Genomic DNA, 17359 nt, shown 5'->3' on the forward strand with positions numbered 1-17359 from the left:
AAAAAAGGTTGCAGAGACTATTTATGTGCCAAGAGACTGCCAAGTACATGACTTGTCATGTAAATGGACGTGAAAAAGATGGGCTTTTACAGCATCCAGTGGATGGTCAAGCTTGGAAAGACTTTTACAAGTCGTATCCAATGTTCTCTGAAGAGCCTCATAATGTGAGGCTAGGGTTAGCCACTGATGGATTTAACCCATTTCACACAATGAGCATTGTACATAGTACATGGCCAGTGATTTTGATAAATTATAATTTGCCTCCATGGATGCTCATGAAGCACGAGTATTTGATGCTGGCATTACTTATTCCTGGCCCTTTATCTCCTTGCAATGATATTGATATTTATCTACAACCATTGATAAAAGATCTTAAAGATTTGTGGGAATTTGGGCTGGAGACATATGATACTTCAACTAATGAAAGATTTGACATGCGAGCATCTTTAGTGTCTACCATTTCTGATTTTCTAGGTTATGCAATGTTGTCCGGTTGGAGCACAAAAGGGAAAATGGCATGTCCATGTTGTCATTATGACACAAAATCAAAATGGTTAGATCATAGTCATAAGTGGTGCTATAGGGATCACCGTCCATTTCTTGAACTATCTCACCCTTGGCGCCATGACAAGAGAAACTTCAATGGACAAGTTGAGGAAAGAAATGCACCTATGTGATTGACGGGCATTGAGATCCAGGAATTACTTCGAGATTTTCCACATGAGTTTGGAAAGAGGAAAAGGAAAAAGCCAGATGAAGATGCTCCGTGGAGAAAGTTGCCAATATTTTTTAACTTGCCTTATTGGAAGCATTGTACTAATCGCCATAATTTAGATGTAATGCATATAGAAAAGAATATCTTTGATAATATCATTGGGACATTGTTAGATATATCTACCAAGACCAAGGATGATGTCCGTGCTTGCCGTGATCTGAAAAAACTCAAAATTATGCCAGACCTTCAACCTATAGAATTACCAGATGGTGGTGAAGAAATCCCAAGATCAAGCTTCTGGATGACATTACCTCAGAAGCGTTTGTTCTGCCAGACCATTAAAAATGCAAAGCTTCCACAAGGGTATGCTTCCAATATTGGTCGTTGTGTGCAGGTTAATGAAGGGAAGATCACAGGCTATAAGAGCCATGATGATCATTTTTGTATGCATTATTTGCTTCCAATTGCTTTGAAGGTAACATTACCTAAAGATGTTGCTACTCCTTTAATAAGGTTTTGTCGTTTTTTCAAAGGCATTTGGAATAAAACTATTAACCCCTGCGATCTTGACAATCTTCATTCCAAGATAGTTGAAACTCTTTGTCAATTGGAAAGGATATTTCCACCAACCTTTTTTACTGTAATGGTTCATTTACTCGTTCATTTAGTTGAAGAAATTAGGCTTGGTGGTCCTGTTTGTAGTACATGCATGTATGCAATTGAGAGGTATCTTCATGAGTTGAAGGATGATGTTCGAAACAAAGCTTGTCCAGAGGGGTCCATGGTAGAACAATATTGGGCTAAAGAATGTCTAAGATTTTGTGCTAGATACTTAAATTGATTAGACACTCCTTTAAAGGGTGTCAATCATAGCAACTCACAACCATTCCTTCCTAGTGTTGGTAAACCTACAAGGGGAAAAGGAAAGGCCACAAAGAAGAGCCAGTACGGGTTTATGATTGATCATAATACATTGGCTCAAGCGCATACATTTGTGATATTCAATTGTAATAGTGAGGATGTTGAGAGATACATCAAGTAAGACATATTTTCTTACATTTTATATGTAACTAATATCAAAGACTTAATACTAAGATTCATCTTTTTTACTATTACAGTGAGCATATGGCACATTTAAGTTCTCATAGGAAAAGAAAATGGGATAGTGCTCATAATCACAGCAAGGAATTTACAGAGTGCAGTGGTTCAAACAGAAGGTTGCTTTAGAAGAAGTTGTAGTCCCTGACCATGTCAAATGGTTATCACAAGGGCCTTCTTATGTAGCCAAAAGGTACACCGGGTACTTTGTCAATGTTTATCATTTCCACACCATGAAGCGTGATGCCAATTCTGCTTGTCAAAACCATGGAGTTACTTTAACAGCTCTAACACCTAGTTTTGCCAGCAGCAAAGATCAAAATCCCATTTTAGGTGATGTTGCTTACTATGGTTCGATAGAAGATATAATTGAGATATCGTACCATGGTCATTTTAGCGTCGTCTTGTTTAAATGTGTGTGGTTTCATTCTGAATTAGATGACGACTTTACTTTGGTTAACAAGAATAAGACTATTTGCGGAGGAGAACCATTTATCTTGGCATCTCAAGCACGCCAAGTTTTTTTATGTAGAAGATCTAACTAAGAATGGATGGTTTTTTGCTGTACATAACCTTCCGATGGAACTTTCTGATGGTAGGAAATTTGAAAATGCATATTTTCTTATTGAAATATGCTACTTGTTATGTTATGATATTGTCTTAATTTTCTTTTAGTAGATGGTATTAAATTTTCTTTTTGATCTTATAACCATGTTATATAATAATGTGTTCTTATTTTTTTTGTTAATATGCAGATGAAGGCGAATAAAGCCTAATCTATTCCTCAAACTAAAATGTTAACAGATTATGAAAGACAAAGACTACAACAGTTGAAGAGAAATGCAGAGTTGATGGTAGCTCAAGGAAAAGGAAGTTTGACAACCCAAATATATGTTAAATCTCAAGCATTTGTGAATGCCTGTGAAGTGGTCAACACATGGGAAGACCATGAAGTGTTTTCAGATGAAGAGGGTGATGGTGAATACATACTCGAATATGAGGGTAACGAGGATGAAATTTATGCCGTGAACGAGAAAAGAAACACCAAGGTTAGTGTCAAAAAAAGTTGTGAGAAAGTATAAAGTCTGTTATTTTTCTTAACAACTAATAGCTTTGAATTTTTTTTTTTAATTCTTGTCTGCTCCTTTTTTCAACCTAGCAACCTGTTCATTATTGCCTGGGAATAAAACAAAAAGACTTTAATTATCAGATTAAGAAAGAAATTAGTTGACTGGAAAATTGTTTCCTTGTAGGACTCCATGACTAAGTCGGGTTCTATGGCTAACTTCATCAAGAATACTTCAGAACATCTTGCAAAAAAGCAACATACACAACAACTTCCAGGAAAGATAAATGCATCCAAGGTCAGATTGTTACCATGTTTCTAGCTATATATTATTGTCTTCTTTTTTTTCCTAACGTAATGAATATTATTGAATTAATCTAGTTGATAATAAATGATGAATCATTATTGCCTGGGAATAAATAGGTTTTAGTATCCAAGTTGGGTTCTATGGCTGCATTTACTAAGCAAATGTCAGAGCATCTTCTAGAAAAACAACCAGAAAATCAACTTGTAGAGATGGACATTGCTGAAAATGATCAATGTGTCGAAAAGAACCAATGTATTGAACCATTTAGAAATAGTTTACAAAAAGTTGTTGATCGTAAAAATTTGAATTCAATGAGAAAAAATCAACAAAGAAGTGAACAAAATGGAAATAACCAACTTGGAAAACAGCCTTCCAAATCACAACAGAAGCAACAACAAAAGGCCTTTTGTCGTCCAGGGTCATTGTCTGCATTTCGTGAGCTTCGGAAAAAACATTCAGGATGTGTACTTCCCGACAGTCAAATGGAAAATCCATCAACCCATGAAGGTGAATATGATTGCCTGCTTACATCAATTAGTGAGAATGAAGCAATTGAAAATGAACTACAACTTAGAGACCAAGAAAATGTGGTTATGAATAGAAGGGTTGAAATTGGACATGAATTGGAATCTCAACCAGTAGTAGAAAGCCCAGAAAAAGGTAATACTGATTATTTATTTATTTATGTGTTGTTTGTTGACTTACTGTTATTAATTAATTAGCTTACAAAGTTGCTCGTTGCAGCTCCCACAATCAAGAAGCATTGAGGGCCGACAAAATTGATCAAGGTCCATGCTCGTACAAGAGAGGAACGACGTTACCTTATTCTCAATCGAATTGGGCAGCCAATTGGACCCACTTCTGAAATTGTCAAAGAATTTTCTCAATTTTTGGGAACAGTGGCTAAAAATTCAGAGCTAGCCCCACTGAATTATGTCAACTGGAAAAGTCTTCCCACACATGATAAAATATGGGACTATGTGCAGGTATTTCTATATATAAATTTGTTTATCTATTACATTGATAAGTGGTTGGTTTAAATTTGTACTTGCTTAAATAACATTTAATCTTTTGTTGTAGGAGAAATACTTGGTGCCTGAGGAAGGAAAAAAGTGGGTAATGGAGGCTGTTAACTACGCTTGGCGTATCTATAAATGTAGGACAAAACAAAAGTACTTTTATGCATTTGCAACTGATGAAAAAAGATGGGCAGAGCGTCCAAAAACATTGCCAGAAACATATTTTGAAGACCTTTTAAACTACTGGAATTTGCTAAAAGTTCAGGTACATATTGTATGTTTTAGCTATTGCTGTACATACCTTTTAATTTTTGCAATTGCAGTACTTGAGATTATTTTCTTTCTTTCTTTCTTCTTTTATTTATAATTTCATAGGAGGAAAGTGAGACCAACAAAAGAAATCGTGAAAAGCTTGTTGACATTCACACTATGGGTCCAAATTCGTATGCAATATTACGTCATAAATTGGTAATCATTTGTTTTAACTTTATTTTCTTAATTACGTCACAAACAGTTTGTTTGTTCATTTTTTTACATGTTGACTTTTTTCGCTTCTACTATAATATGGTTCAACTTTTTTTTTTGTAGCAACAAGAGGACCCAAATAAGAAAGAACCCTCCTAAGCAAGAGTTTATAAAGAATCAAGGAAAAGAAATCCTAAGAGGACATACAAGACAAGCTTTGGGAAAACGAAAGATAATATTGTGAGTTTATGTTATTATATTCTTGCATATTATTTCATGAATAACTAACCTATCTCTAATCTTTGTAACTTTTGATTCCAAGGAACAAATGGAGGCACTAGAATCTGATCAAGAACATGAAGAAGATCCCAACACTACGGATCCCTATTATAAAGTGATAAAAAAAGCTGAGCATAATGGACGTGTACGCCTCTTTGGGAAAGGTGTGACAAAGAACGACTTAAAGAAGAAAGGAAACCAATCTGGGTATAAAATTCCAAAGGAAATTATGCAAAGTATTCAAGCAGAGTTGGTTCAACAATTGCAGGAAGCTAATCCTGGAATCAATATCAAGGTTCCTGAACACCCAAATGCATCTAATCAAAGGGATGCAACTAGTGATAGGTCACAGGCTAATGACCACACTGGTGAACAATATTGTGCTGGAATACACCTATCAAATAAGGTTACGTACTCTTATGCCTTTTTTTTTCAGTTTAAGCTAAAATAGTTCAAAATGTATAAAATTTATCTAAAAGTTAACTACGTATAAATTACAAGAAATGATTTAATGAGTTGAAATAATTCTTATTTGGGTCATGACGTGGTGACTTTATTTTTACTATTTGCAGCATGGAGAAGAACATGGTGATGGTTATCATTGCGAGGATGTAACATTCCTAGAGTAATCGAACATCTTTGGTGGCCTTAATATGCTATATAAAACATTATTGTGAGTGTCATATATATTTTCAAATTATTTATCCTATGTTACTTTTCTTTTCACCTTGATTGTCCATGGTTAAAATGAAAATTAATTGAATTGAAAAATAATTTACAACTACTAACACTAAAAAAAAATTACAAAAATATATATAAGTGTACACTCTTATAATGGTGGAAAGTAGTGTTTCTTACTCCATGCTTTTGTTTTATTTATGATTTGATATCTTTTTTTTTTTTTTTTTTTTTTTTGCTACCCTGACTACTTTTTCTCCCTTTTGGTGTACTAAAATTGTTTAGCTAGGCTCTGGGGTTACTATACCAATGGTAACAATTAAATTGAAACAGAAAAAGATAGTCTTTGGGTAAATTAGATAGACCCTAATTTAAGTTACTCATGTCTGACTACTAAGCTTAGTCATATTTAAGTATGTACTTTAAATTTTCTATTATTGTTTAAAAATTAAGTACTTACTAGAATGAGTGTTGAAAGTTAAATGTTTACTGGATTTAGGGAAGGTATGATCTCTTCTCAATCATACTTTAATACATCCTTAAATTCCACTGATATTCTTTATTTGATTTATTTTGCTAATTTTTTTTTTCTATTTAATATCAATATATTTTAAGATATAATATTATTGAATGCTTTCTAAATATTTTGTATTTACATGCTATAACTCAAGAACAAACAAATGGGAGTACAATATATATTTAAATAATTTTTTGGTGGTGGATCTTTTTGTGGTTGTTGTGATAATTATTATGTGATCCGAAAACTAATGTAAATCGTGGTATGTAATTATCTTTTGGATTATATAAGTATTGTTGAAATACTTCATTTTGTAAATTTCCAATCTATTGGACAATTATGTAAATATTTTTGAAAACTTCTAATGAAAATGAAAATTTTATTTTCATTGATATACATTATGTGTATTATTGTTTAGGGTGCAAACATCTCATTTGAAGTAAAAAAAATTAGTTTACATATATTTATATATAACCGTTGCATTTGCTATAATATATGCATGTATACGCGCGCGCTTATGTGCTAATTAAAACTATTAATATGACTTCGCGCCAATGAGAAAATGCTGTTGCATTAGGCTTTTTTAACCGTTGCCTTAATTCTAATGCAAGGGTTTATTAAGACGTTGCTTTAGGCCCAAAGAACCGTTGGAATAGGGTCTAATGCAACGGTCCTTAACCATATCCAATGGGCCGTTGCTAGGGGTGTTAAAAAAAACCCGACCCGGTTGTCTCGTCCCGATTTCCCAATGACCCGCAAAAAACCCGATGGGAAATGAGCATTTTTTCTGTTATTTTCAGGTCGGGTACCCGTCCCGGTAAAATAACAATTTCGTGGGCCGGGACATGGGACAAGCTTTGCTATTCTCGGGTACCCGGATACCCGTTAAAAAAAAAAAATAATTCTTACTCCCCAACCAGCCCAGCCAGCCCACTTAGACTTAGGGTTTCATTTTCGTACTACTATTCCTCACAAACTATTCAGCCGCTATACCTCTCTAATTCTCTATCCTCTAGTTTTTTTTTTATTTTTTATTTTTGAAAGACTCTATCCTCTAGTTTGTTCCTCTGTATTCCAGCCATTCTCTCTATCTCTCATGAAGTTCTTCTTCTTCAGCATATCCCACCGCCACAACTACACTACAATATCTCCATTAAATTAAATCTGCATAAAACTAAAGTTATTTTTTTTTCAATTTCATTTATACATGTACTAAAATTTTCAGATCTTAGTAATATTCTTCCCCAACCTCTTCATTATATGGTAAGTCGCTGTTTTAGTGTTCAAATGCCTGTCAAAATGATTGAACATTGTTGTTGTCATAATTGGATATTGATTTTAAGAACTTTAATTTTGATTTTTGGTAAATGTAGTCTAATTTATTGATCAGTAGCATTCCTATTTGAAATTAGATCATGGTCCAACTGTCCAGCACACTACTTGTCTTGATATCAACGCTAACAAGCTATATCACATATTCATCTTTTTTTTTTTTTGTTAGAAATATTTATCAATGTGGCAGAAGCCTTGTTCTTGAGATGTTTTTGAACTTGTTTATGTATTTGTCAACATTAGCAAGCAATTGGATGTTTAATTTCGATATCAACATTTGATTAAAAAAAAAAAGAAAAGAAACAGGGTACCCTATGACCCGACCCGAGAAATTCGGGTACCCGAAACCCGGGTACCCGAGTTTCTCGGGTCGGGACATGGGCCGACCCTTCAACTACCCGGTAATCTGGGTACCCGGATTTTCGGGTACCCGAAAAACCGGGTACCCGGATTTGAACACCCCTAGCCGTTGCGCTAGGTCTTCTAAGCCGTTGCAATAACTCTAGTGCAACGGCCTCGGATGCAACGATCATAGACCCGTTGCAGTAGGCTTACAACAACGGATATTTGTACTATTGCAACGGTTTTTTGGGGTTGCATTTGCTTGTTTATGTAGTAGAGTTGCTAGTCTCTAAAGGCTCCAACATAATATGTTTACCATCCAAGGCAGACTTTAAACCTTCGAAAATGGATAGAGTTTTTGTATCAACATGTTTAAGGTGTTTTTCAACATCCTCAACAGTGAATGAACCTTTCCGTTCCAAAAGCACTCCCTCCGGGTTGTTAAACATATACTTTATCAAACCAACAAGGACTTCTTGATCACAAGGTGTGTAGTTTATTGCAGCCAATATCCCAAGACCTACTTCTTCATCATCACCATTGTCATTTATATCCAAATCTTCAACCGTCACCTGTCATTACAAGGCAAGCATACCCTAGGTTAATTTTGTAGCATACCCTATATAAATTGCATTATACTGATACTGTTACTATATGAGGTTATACTGTCAGAATTGTCCCATCAAGTGTACATGATAGTCACATCATGTATTGATAGTCAATGCATGTATTTGTCAGATAACTCACATATATTGTCAGAAAAGTCACATCAAATAAATCTTGTTTTCAAATTATCTGATTGATTGTGGTCCATTTTATACCATACTCTTAAATCATTAACTAAATCAGCATTAACTAAATCATTATTTGAAGTACTACATAACAAACATTTTCTTGTAACTTTATTTATTTCCAACTAGTTGTCAAAATGTCTAAATGCAAAATTATGGTATAAAAAATTATCTCCTTTGATAGACATCAAAATCGTGTCAAAAAATTATGTCCCAAACTTATGCTATCAAAAAATTATCTCACAATGGCCAACTGTAAAAAAATTCTATAAGCCATTTGAGACAACTTGTTTTTACAACTATGCACCCATCAAATGTTATTTTGCATCACAGTGAAGGGAAATGAGAGAGTTAACGTGCTGAGGGTCACTATGCACATGCACAGGGTTCCCTTGGTCAGGTATACACTCCTCAAGTATCTCCTTCGCATTTGCCTCCACTTCATGATTGCCAGGCTCTTGCTCATCCCCTGTGAGATATTCTGAACCCGTATTGACGTATTGTAGCCGTCCCGTGCATCATGAAATTTCTCAATGTCACTATCACTGTGAACAATAGGCTCATTATGGTCATGTAGATAATGGTGTTGCACCTCAGGTTGGAGATGGGCATGCACCTCTAGTTCAACCACTGGTTGTTCCTCTAGAGATGGTGGTTGCACCTCAAGTTGGAGATGGGAATTGGCCTGTGGTTCAACCACTGGTTGTACCTCTGGTTGGACCTGGACCTGCTCCTCTGGCTGCTTATGTTGATCGACCTCTAGGTGGTGAGGTTCAGGTGGAACAACTTCATATTCTGGTGGAACACCGTAGCTTGCTGACCATGAGTGTATTCATGACACTCCATGTTAACTTCAAGTTCACCATCAACAGGTTCCTCAAAGTCAGCAGCATCATGATGATGATCTACTTCGATAGCATTCTCTACAATAAAGGGTAAAATATCAAGATTTTAATAGAAGAAATCATCACTTGAAATTAAATTTTTGACCAGCAATTGAATAATTTACCTTTTTTCTTTTTTGGCTTTCCTCTCGTATGTGTCCTTCTTCATTTAACAGTTGCACATAGCTTTTCCAACTCGTCCTCGGTGTCCTCAAAGTCAGAGTCAGAGCCAGAGCCAGAGCCAGACACCTCATCATTCCTTCTCCTTTTGAAATGCCTTCTAGTCGGGAGAGTGTCCATTTCTCGTTTTGGGTGGTTAATAAGTATATCGTATGACACCTCCTCCACGGTAAAGCGCTACAATACATGACAAATTATTAGTATAAAACACATCAGCAGAAGATTCAAATGCCTAAAAAGAGAAAACAAATGACATGGAAGGTGTGTGTGTGTGTGTCCTGCACTATAAGAGACTAAATTGGGAAAATTTGTTAAACACCTCTTGGAGCTTAAAAATGCTGCTCAAATCTATGGGCAATACTCATGCTCCTGACACAATAATAGAATTCCTCAAAGTCAGTAGCAGGGCCTAATTGGACAAGTTCTAGTGGAGTATTGTTTTAAAAGTTTCCAATTTCCAAGCCAAGGAAAATGTAATTTGGCATTTGACAAAGCACTGGCTTAAATTGCAATAGCAAGATTTTACTCAGATTATAAAAAGAAAAGAGGTTGTCTCACATCAGTCAATTGATGGAATCCTTAGGGACATAAAAAAAAAATGGACAGTAGTGTCAATGTTCAAAGTGAATCTGGGCTTTGGCATCTTTATCTTGGGTTGGGTCTTTGAGCATCAGATCCAGCTGGCAATAAAGTCGGGCATAACTTATAGATTGGTTGTCAAGCCACGGAAATATAGGTAAAATGTAATCAAGGTGAAAAAATTCACATTTTTCTCTTTTTATCTATCATCTCATCCACATGTAAAAATACACTTTGAAACAGTTACCACACTACAAGTTCCCAGCCTTGGCTATTAGAACATCTTCCCCCAACATCTTTTATCTCTCAAGGCATAACACAAGGTGATCAGCTTTTTGAGCAAGTGTTGCAGTTATCCTAAGATGAGGTTCTGTACCTATGTTTTAGCAAGTGCAGCAGAGACAAATGGGCAATTCAAAAAGGGTATTCATGGGTTGCAACTCAATCAAATGAAGCCTTAATTGAAAACTTGGGTCTAAGATTCAGCATGCATGGAACTCTATTCAAGGATGAATCACTTCAGTAGATATGCACATATCACCTCACACTTGTAATACAAACTAAAATTGTTGGTCTAGAGAGGATTTTTATGTTAGGGTTTTATGTTACAGAGCAAAAGACCAAGCATAGACAGTGATTCTATTTCTGTATGAAGTAACTCTAGAACGATAGCAACCTTTAAAAGGACTTGAACCAAGGCAGTGATTCCTTTTCCTTAGAAACATGGTTTCATGCTTAGACAGTGATCCTATTTCCTTAGAAACAGGGAAGAAGAATGCACTAAGAGACAAGTGTGCCACATGTTCCTATCTATAAAAATGCTCTAAAAATATAAAATGTTATAAAGACAAGTTTACTCTAAATCATTTAAACAAAAATCTAATGCACACTTACCCCAAGTTTCCCGTAATCATGACTCTCTAACGATCTTCCTTTTCTGCTTTCTTCATTTCATCTGTGGTCCACACTTTACTTCGTGGGTAGACATCCCATTGTACTGGAATCCTTTGAAGTCTATCCAAATACAAGATCTGCATTCATTTGTAGAACATGCATCAAAAACTTTTAAAAAAATTCAGGATGAAAAATTAGTTTTAAAAAAAAGCTTACAGTTACCGCCAAAAAATATGTACAACCTCCAAGACAAGGTGCCCACCCTTCCGAGTAGAACCTCTTACTAAAACCATGTAGAGCGTGGAGCAACTCATCCAACACTAGAGAACACCAGTCATACGTCTTTGGTTTGAGAGAAGCTACGACAATCGGGTGCATTTGCTTCTTGCTCACTCTTTGACAGGATGTTGCACAGAGAATGTTAAGCAGTAACAGCACAAAAACCTACTTGAACTCTTCCTCATCATCTAAAGGGCCTCAACTGCGTTTAATAGAGTGGTCCTATAAATACCAGAAGTGTCGTGCCCCATAGGTATGCTGTACTTGTCATATAAATAGGCTTCTAAAGCCTCATCAACACATTTCCTTGGAAGAGGTTTTTTCCCCTTTGGAAGGCCAAGAACCCACCGCAGTTGGGCTACGTTCAACCAAATTTCTTTTCCATCGACGGCCACCAGAGTTTTATTCTTCACATCAACTCTGGTAGCAATCCAATATGACAAGTTCCGTGGGAGACTTTTCCCAGCATAATACAACAGCTTTCCGAACCCCATATCAGATACAATGCGCCTCTTGGTAGGGTTAAAGGAAGCAACAACCCTCCCTAAAGTCTCCATGGCACAATTGACATTTGAGATTGTCTTCAAAATGGAAAAACAGAAGAAAATCAACAACTTAAAGGATTAATAAGACAAACAAGACAGAAAAAAAATGGAGAGAGCATACTAATTTGTTGAAATTTACTAAATGAAGAGAGCATATAAGCATTTAGTAAATTTTAAAATTTTTTATGTATATATAGGAACCTAGGATGCATGTATCATGACTATTATATTTTAATTTAAATAGAACTGATGTATTCAAAGAAACAACTCTAAATAACAAATGTACTATATAAATCAAACTGTATTAGCTAATGTTGATTAATCACTGACTTTTGCTCTTAATGTTGATTAATAAGAGTTTATCACTTAAAACCTGGTGTCAGCCCCTATAGGTTAAAACAATGAAAAGAAAATATGTATAGAAGCATCCCTCTCCCCTTCCAAGGAAACTAAGATATTATCACAAAATAAATCAAACTTAATTAGTAAATAGTATCTTAGGTTTTAATATTAAATCTATGCTTTTGAGCTTTCAAGATTTCATTAACATTTAATAAGTGTGCTTTTTTTACTATGTGAAAAGAAAGGTTTAGTTACACTTCCAGAATTGGAACTGCAAAATGTAACAAAATAGAGAAAATTAACATCAATTCACCTTCTTGTGCTGATAATAGGTTGCTATTACTTTGCGACCTCCCAGACTTTTTGAATTATCCTATTAGAATAAACAAAAGTATAAGAAAGATTTAGCGTTCATCAGAATATAGTATCCAAATATATGCCTATATAAAAAACCTTACAAATAAAACTTCCACTCACCACATATACAGCAGGATCAAGTGCCTTTGTACCTTGATAGGATTTATTTCTAGCTATCCGACGATTGGAATTCAGGCTTGGTTCCTAAACATATCATCCATGTAATGTTGCATTGTATAATGTTGAATTATAAATACTAAAACCAAATTACAATATTAAAGTACAAATAATCCATACACTTTCATCATCTTTGTCGGTCGGTTTTCCCTTCAACTTTTGCTTCGCCAACCCTTTTTCCTTTTCCTTTTTTTTTTGCCTTCACCTTCTCTTTTAACTCCTTGCGAAGGGCAACAACTTCACTCATCATGCTTTCTGAATCTGCACTCCAACCTTCCGATTCTAAATCTGACTTGGGACTGAAGTCAGAATCAGATTCAGATGTCGAAGGTTCCTTGTCTTGCATCGCCTCCAGTACCTTATGCTTTTTTGATTGTCTTCTCCCTGCATGCATAGGGATATGGATCTTTAGAAAGAATTAACATTATTATTTCCCTAATTAATTCAATTGAATTATTAGCATCAAAAGATGAAATGCTTCCACAAGAATAAAAAAAAGTGAAATGCTTCCACAACTCAGCACATTAGCAGAAAGTGGAATCAATATTCAAGAATCTGAAATTACAATATGTACAGCAGTACAGATCACCAAGGCACAGATTGAAATATCTACAACCAATAACAACATATACAAGATCAGAACTTGGTTCCTTAATCAACTACAAGAACTTCGTCCCTTGGTTCACCATATACAAGATCAGAACTCGGTGAAATTTGCTGATATGTACCAAATATACCAATGTAAGCACCCACAAAAATTTGTTGATATGTACCAAATATGCCAATGTAAGCACCCACAAAATGCCAAATTGAAGGGATCGATATCAATTATTGGCTAAGAAAAGAGTACAAAAATATAAATTGAAGGCATCCATAAGAACATAGCTAAAAACACCCCCTGCACCCTCAAAAATAGAGCAACCCGCAAATAAACACCCATTTTCGCACCCATCACCTTCCCAAAATGCTAGCCCCCAAAATTCGAGTACTTCAACTTCGAGTCTATACTAATTCAGATTATAATTTAACTAATTTAGAGTATAATTCAACTAATTAAAACTAAAATTCAGCTAAACCCTAAACCCCAAAATCCCTAAATCCGCATAACTTTAACAAAATTCAAAATTTATCAGCCCTAATCTAGAAATTCACAAGTCAAACACAAAGAACATTCAATCTACAGTTAAACCCTAGAAATAAACACCAAAATTCTCACAAATTTATAATATAGAACTTCCCAATTTCAAAATTGAAAGTGAAGGACTAACCTTGTCGCCGCTCCATTATAGAAATGTTGATAAGTTTGACCGGAAACTCGAATTAAAGAGGGGCTTAGCTTAGAGAAGAGCTTAGAGAAGGAAGAAGAACAAGAAGAACACACAATGGGAGGGAAGCCGCGAAAATGGAAAACCAAAGGGGAATGAGTAACGAGAAACAGGAGTAAAAGGTTTTTATATGCGTATAGGTATATATATATATATATTGTATTTGCATGTTGTATTTTCTACCATCATCAAGTGTGAAATTCCAAGGATGCCCTTGTGCTGGTCCAACACCTTGCTGGGCTGAGCCAAGCTCAAGATAAATTCAAGTTTATCAATTTTAGAAACATTTTGTGTTTCTCAAGGGGTAGCATTGTACTTTCATCTGGGAAAGTAAGGGAAAAGATGACATTTGGGGAGGACACTACTAGGTGACTCTAAGTGACGACTTTACCTCACGTTATCTCTCTCTTAGTCTCTTCTGCTAAATTCTTTATCCTCCTCTCTCCTCTGATTTCTCTCTCCTCATATGCCATATCAGCTCAATTGTTTTACCATACCACTAGACCATTGGAGCTGGGCAATTAGTAATGGTAAGCATAATCTAAAAATGGTAAGCTCACTTATATATATAGAATTAATTTTTTTCCAAGAATGAAGTTGTTCTTAGCTTTCATCTTCCTCAGCTTTAATGGAGAACGAAACATGCACGTACCTACTCAAACATCGATCTTTAATGGAGGACGAAGATAAACCTTACCCTTTAGGGTTAACCATACCCTTAATTTCACCCTTTTCTCTTAGGGTTTTCGTTTAATTGGCAGTAGAGCTGCCGGAAATATGGTGGTGGAAATGGTGGTTAAGTTCACAAGCTTGTTGACATTGTTGAGTTCACAAGCTTTGTTCCTTCATTGTTAAAGAATCTCAATCTAATAATCTAGGAAAGTTTTTTTTTTCCTTGGTTCGCTGGCAACTAAGCAGAAATATATTTTTAATATCACTTTCCCAGAATATGAGGCAATGTGTTTACGAGATTGTCATTTGATCAACAAAAAATGTTAATCAAATTGATTAACCCGACCCTCCTAATTTTTAAGGTAGCTGTTGAAAATAAAATCTATAGTTTTAAATAAAAAATATTGATTTTTATATGTAACAGCTAGTCAATCGCTAGTTTACTAAACACTCATACCTAAATTATTTATCTTCACACCTACAACTTGTTGATAGCTAAAAGCAACCTACATAGCTAACAACTACCTTCACAACTATATTTAATTTTGTCAAACACGCCCTAATACAAGTAGCTTTTACAGGTACTAGCTATCACTAGGGATGATAGTGGATCCGGACCCGACCAAGATCTGTGGATCCTTTTGCACGGATCTGGGTCTTCAAATTTTGGATCTGGGTCGGATCCGGATCCTCCTGAGAAAAACGGATCTAGATTCGGGTCTGGCCCCTAGACCCGGACCCAGATCCGTTTACCCGTTTTTTAATTTTCCTATTGAAAAAACTAAATTTTTTTGTTTCTTTATTAAAAATGTTGATGATGTTAGTAGTGATAAAAATTAGCCCTTTCAAAAGATGAATTTTGGTACTCATATCGGATACATCATCGTTGTTTTTTCACTTGCTCATTTGTAACATCGCACTTTTTTCGTTGTTTATAATTTTTATTTTAAAATATAAGTGTATAAGTTGGTTATTTACTTTGTATTTATAGATTAATTGTATAACTTTAATTTAGGTTGAACTTAATAACCCGACGAAAGTTTGAAATGCATTTTTTAACCTAAACATTACAATTATTGCAAAAAATTAGGCAAGATATATTGGACCCGGATTCATTGGACCCGTCGGATCTGGATCTCCATTTTCCAGACCTGACGGACCTGGGTCGGATCTGGATCCTTGTTACAAAAACGATCTGGATCCAGGTCCATCCGGACCCGTCCAGATCCGACTCGTTGCCATCCCTAGCTATCAATGTTCTATTGATAACTTCCTCGGTTTTTTTGGAAAAATATAGTTATGTAAATTCTCGTTGGATTCATCACGATATATATATTTTTAAGGAAAATTTGTAAAAAATTATTTTAACTTTGCTGTATTTTTTTTTAATAATCTCAACTTTAAATTATTTTGGAATAATCCAAACTTTAGGGGTTATTTACATTGTTCAATCCCAAACAGGTCAACAAAAGTCCATATTATATCATGTAGAGGTGATCAACATTAGTCCAGCCTGCTTCCCGGCCCAAAAATAGGTCGGGTTTAGGCAAGCCTAAAAATGTATTTTTTAGTTAAAAACTCAAACCCGGCCCAAAAAAACCGTTTTGGCCAAAAAGTCCGCTACTTTTTACAGGTGTAGGTGTGATATACTATGGTAAAGCGCGGCCCACCCCGAAATTTTGATCACCTTTAATATCAAGTTACTTGACATGTGTCAATTCCTGAGTTGTAATCTCCCGTATTTTTAAATATTTTATAAATGAAATTTTATTTTATTTATAATATTTATTTGTATTTTTCCAGAATTGATTCTACAAGTTTCAAATTATTTTTGGTTGATAAACGATTTTATTACAAAGAAATTTTTATGAACATTTCTTCTATAATTTATGCCCATACAAACAAAACCTAGTCCATTTCATTTATTTAATTGACCTATTATTTTCATGAGGCCCAATATTCCTACTTACCCTACAACTTTCTCTCCTATAAATACCCCATTAATCCCCAAAATTTTCTCCACACAAAAGGTTAGTCTTACTTTCTTTTCTCTTTATTTTATTTTTATTTATTTTTCCTTTATTTTACTTTTTCTTTTCTTTTTCCTTTTTCTTTCTTTCTTTTTCTTTTCTTTTCTTCCTTATTTACGTGAGCTATTGCTAACTTTGTTGCCACCATTTGTGCTTGCCGGAAACCGATGACAACGCCCCTAGCCGTCGGTGATCAACCACCAGCCCAGCCTCCCACCGTGCAGTGGCTGGTCTTCCTCTCCTTTTTTTCCCCCTTATTTTTATTTCTATTTGTATAATTATATAAGTATTGTTTTGGGTTTTTGATTTAATTGTTTGAAATTGATATAATTAGTATCAAATCTATATTTTGATGGTAAAAGGTTATAATTTCAGATAATATATATGTTTTAATTTTTTAGATTTTATGAATTATTAACCTAGAGTTTTAATTTATTTAAATTAGGATTTTAGGGTTCTAATGATCAAAAAATTTGGTCCTTTTGT

At 34.9% G+C, this 17359-nt stretch overlaps 2 protein-coding genes and 1 long non-coding RNA gene across 4 annotated transcripts; 2 read left to right on the forward strand and 1 right to left on the reverse strand.

The window, feature by feature from the left end:
* The first annotated feature begins 3072 nt into the window (after positions 1-3072).
* On the forward strand, positions 3073-4829 carry LOC145640360 (uncharacterized). The gene is made up of 7 exons (XM_081691652.1): positions 3073-3177; positions 3303-3846; positions 3909-3974; positions 4087-4172; positions 4267-4470; positions 4581-4673; positions 4794-4829. The coding sequence occupies exons 1-7, from the start codon at positions 3073-3075 to the stop codon at positions 4827-4829; spliced, it is 1134 nt and encodes a 377-aa protein (XP_081547778.1).
* Positions 4412-6532, forward strand: LOC145637971 (uncharacterized). Of its 2 annotated transcripts, XM_081688960.1 has the most exons (5): positions 4412-4673; positions 4794-4910; positions 4993-5355; positions 5522-5621; positions 6285-6532. In XM_081688960.1, exons 3-4 carry the CDS (start codon positions 4999-5001, stop codon positions 5576-5578), a joined length of 414 nt encoding a protein of 137 aa, XP_081545086.1. In that variant the 5' UTR covers positions 4412-4673; positions 4794-4910; positions 4993-4998; the 3' UTR covers positions 5579-5621; positions 6285-6532. The 2 variants fall into 2 exon arrangements, with proteins under 2 accessions (XP_081545086.1, XP_081545085.1); XM_081688959.1 differs by having other exon boundaries at positions 5522-6528.
* A 6093-nt stretch (positions 6533-12625) lies between these two features.
* On the reverse strand, positions 12626-13226 carry LOC145637974 (uncharacterized). Its single transcript, XR_014114566.1, has 3 exons — positions 12967-13226; positions 12790-12873; positions 12626-12685 (listed from the first exon to the last, which is right to left on the reverse strand). It is a non-coding gene; the product is annotated as an uncharacterized LOC145637974 (long non-coding RNA).
* Positions 13227-17359: the final 4133 nt, after the last annotated feature.

This window comes from Chenopodium album, chromosome 7 (genome assembly GCF_948465745.1).
Source record: "Chenopodium album chromosome 7, dcCheAlbu1.1, whole genome shotgun sequence".
Lineage (NCBI taxonomy): Eukaryota > Viridiplantae > Streptophyta > Magnoliopsida > Caryophyllales > Amaranthaceae > Chenopodium > Chenopodium album.

Excerpts from the sequence above, each read along its gene's own strand:
- LOC145640360 (XM_081691652.1), top strand. The coding sequence starts at position 3,073 with ATGACTAAGTCGGGTTCTATGGCTAACTTCATCAAGAATACTTCAGAA. Across the intron at positions 3,975-4,086 it reads GGCCGACAAAATTGATCAAG|TGGCTAAAAATTCAGAGCTA; the intron begins GTCCATGCTCGT and ends TTTTGGGAACAG. Across the intron at positions 4,471-4,580 it reads GGAATTTGCTAAAAGTTCAG|GAGGAAAGTGAGACCAACAA; the intron begins GTACATATTGTA and ends ATAATTTCATAG.
- LOC145637971 (XM_081688960.1), top strand. The coding sequence starts at position 4,999 with ATGGAGGCACTAGAATCTGATCAAGAACATGAAGAAGATCCCAACACT. Across the intron at positions 5,356-5,521 it reads GAATACACCTATCAAATAAG|CATGGAGAAGAACATGGTGA; the intron begins GTTACGTACTCT and ends TACTATTTGCAG.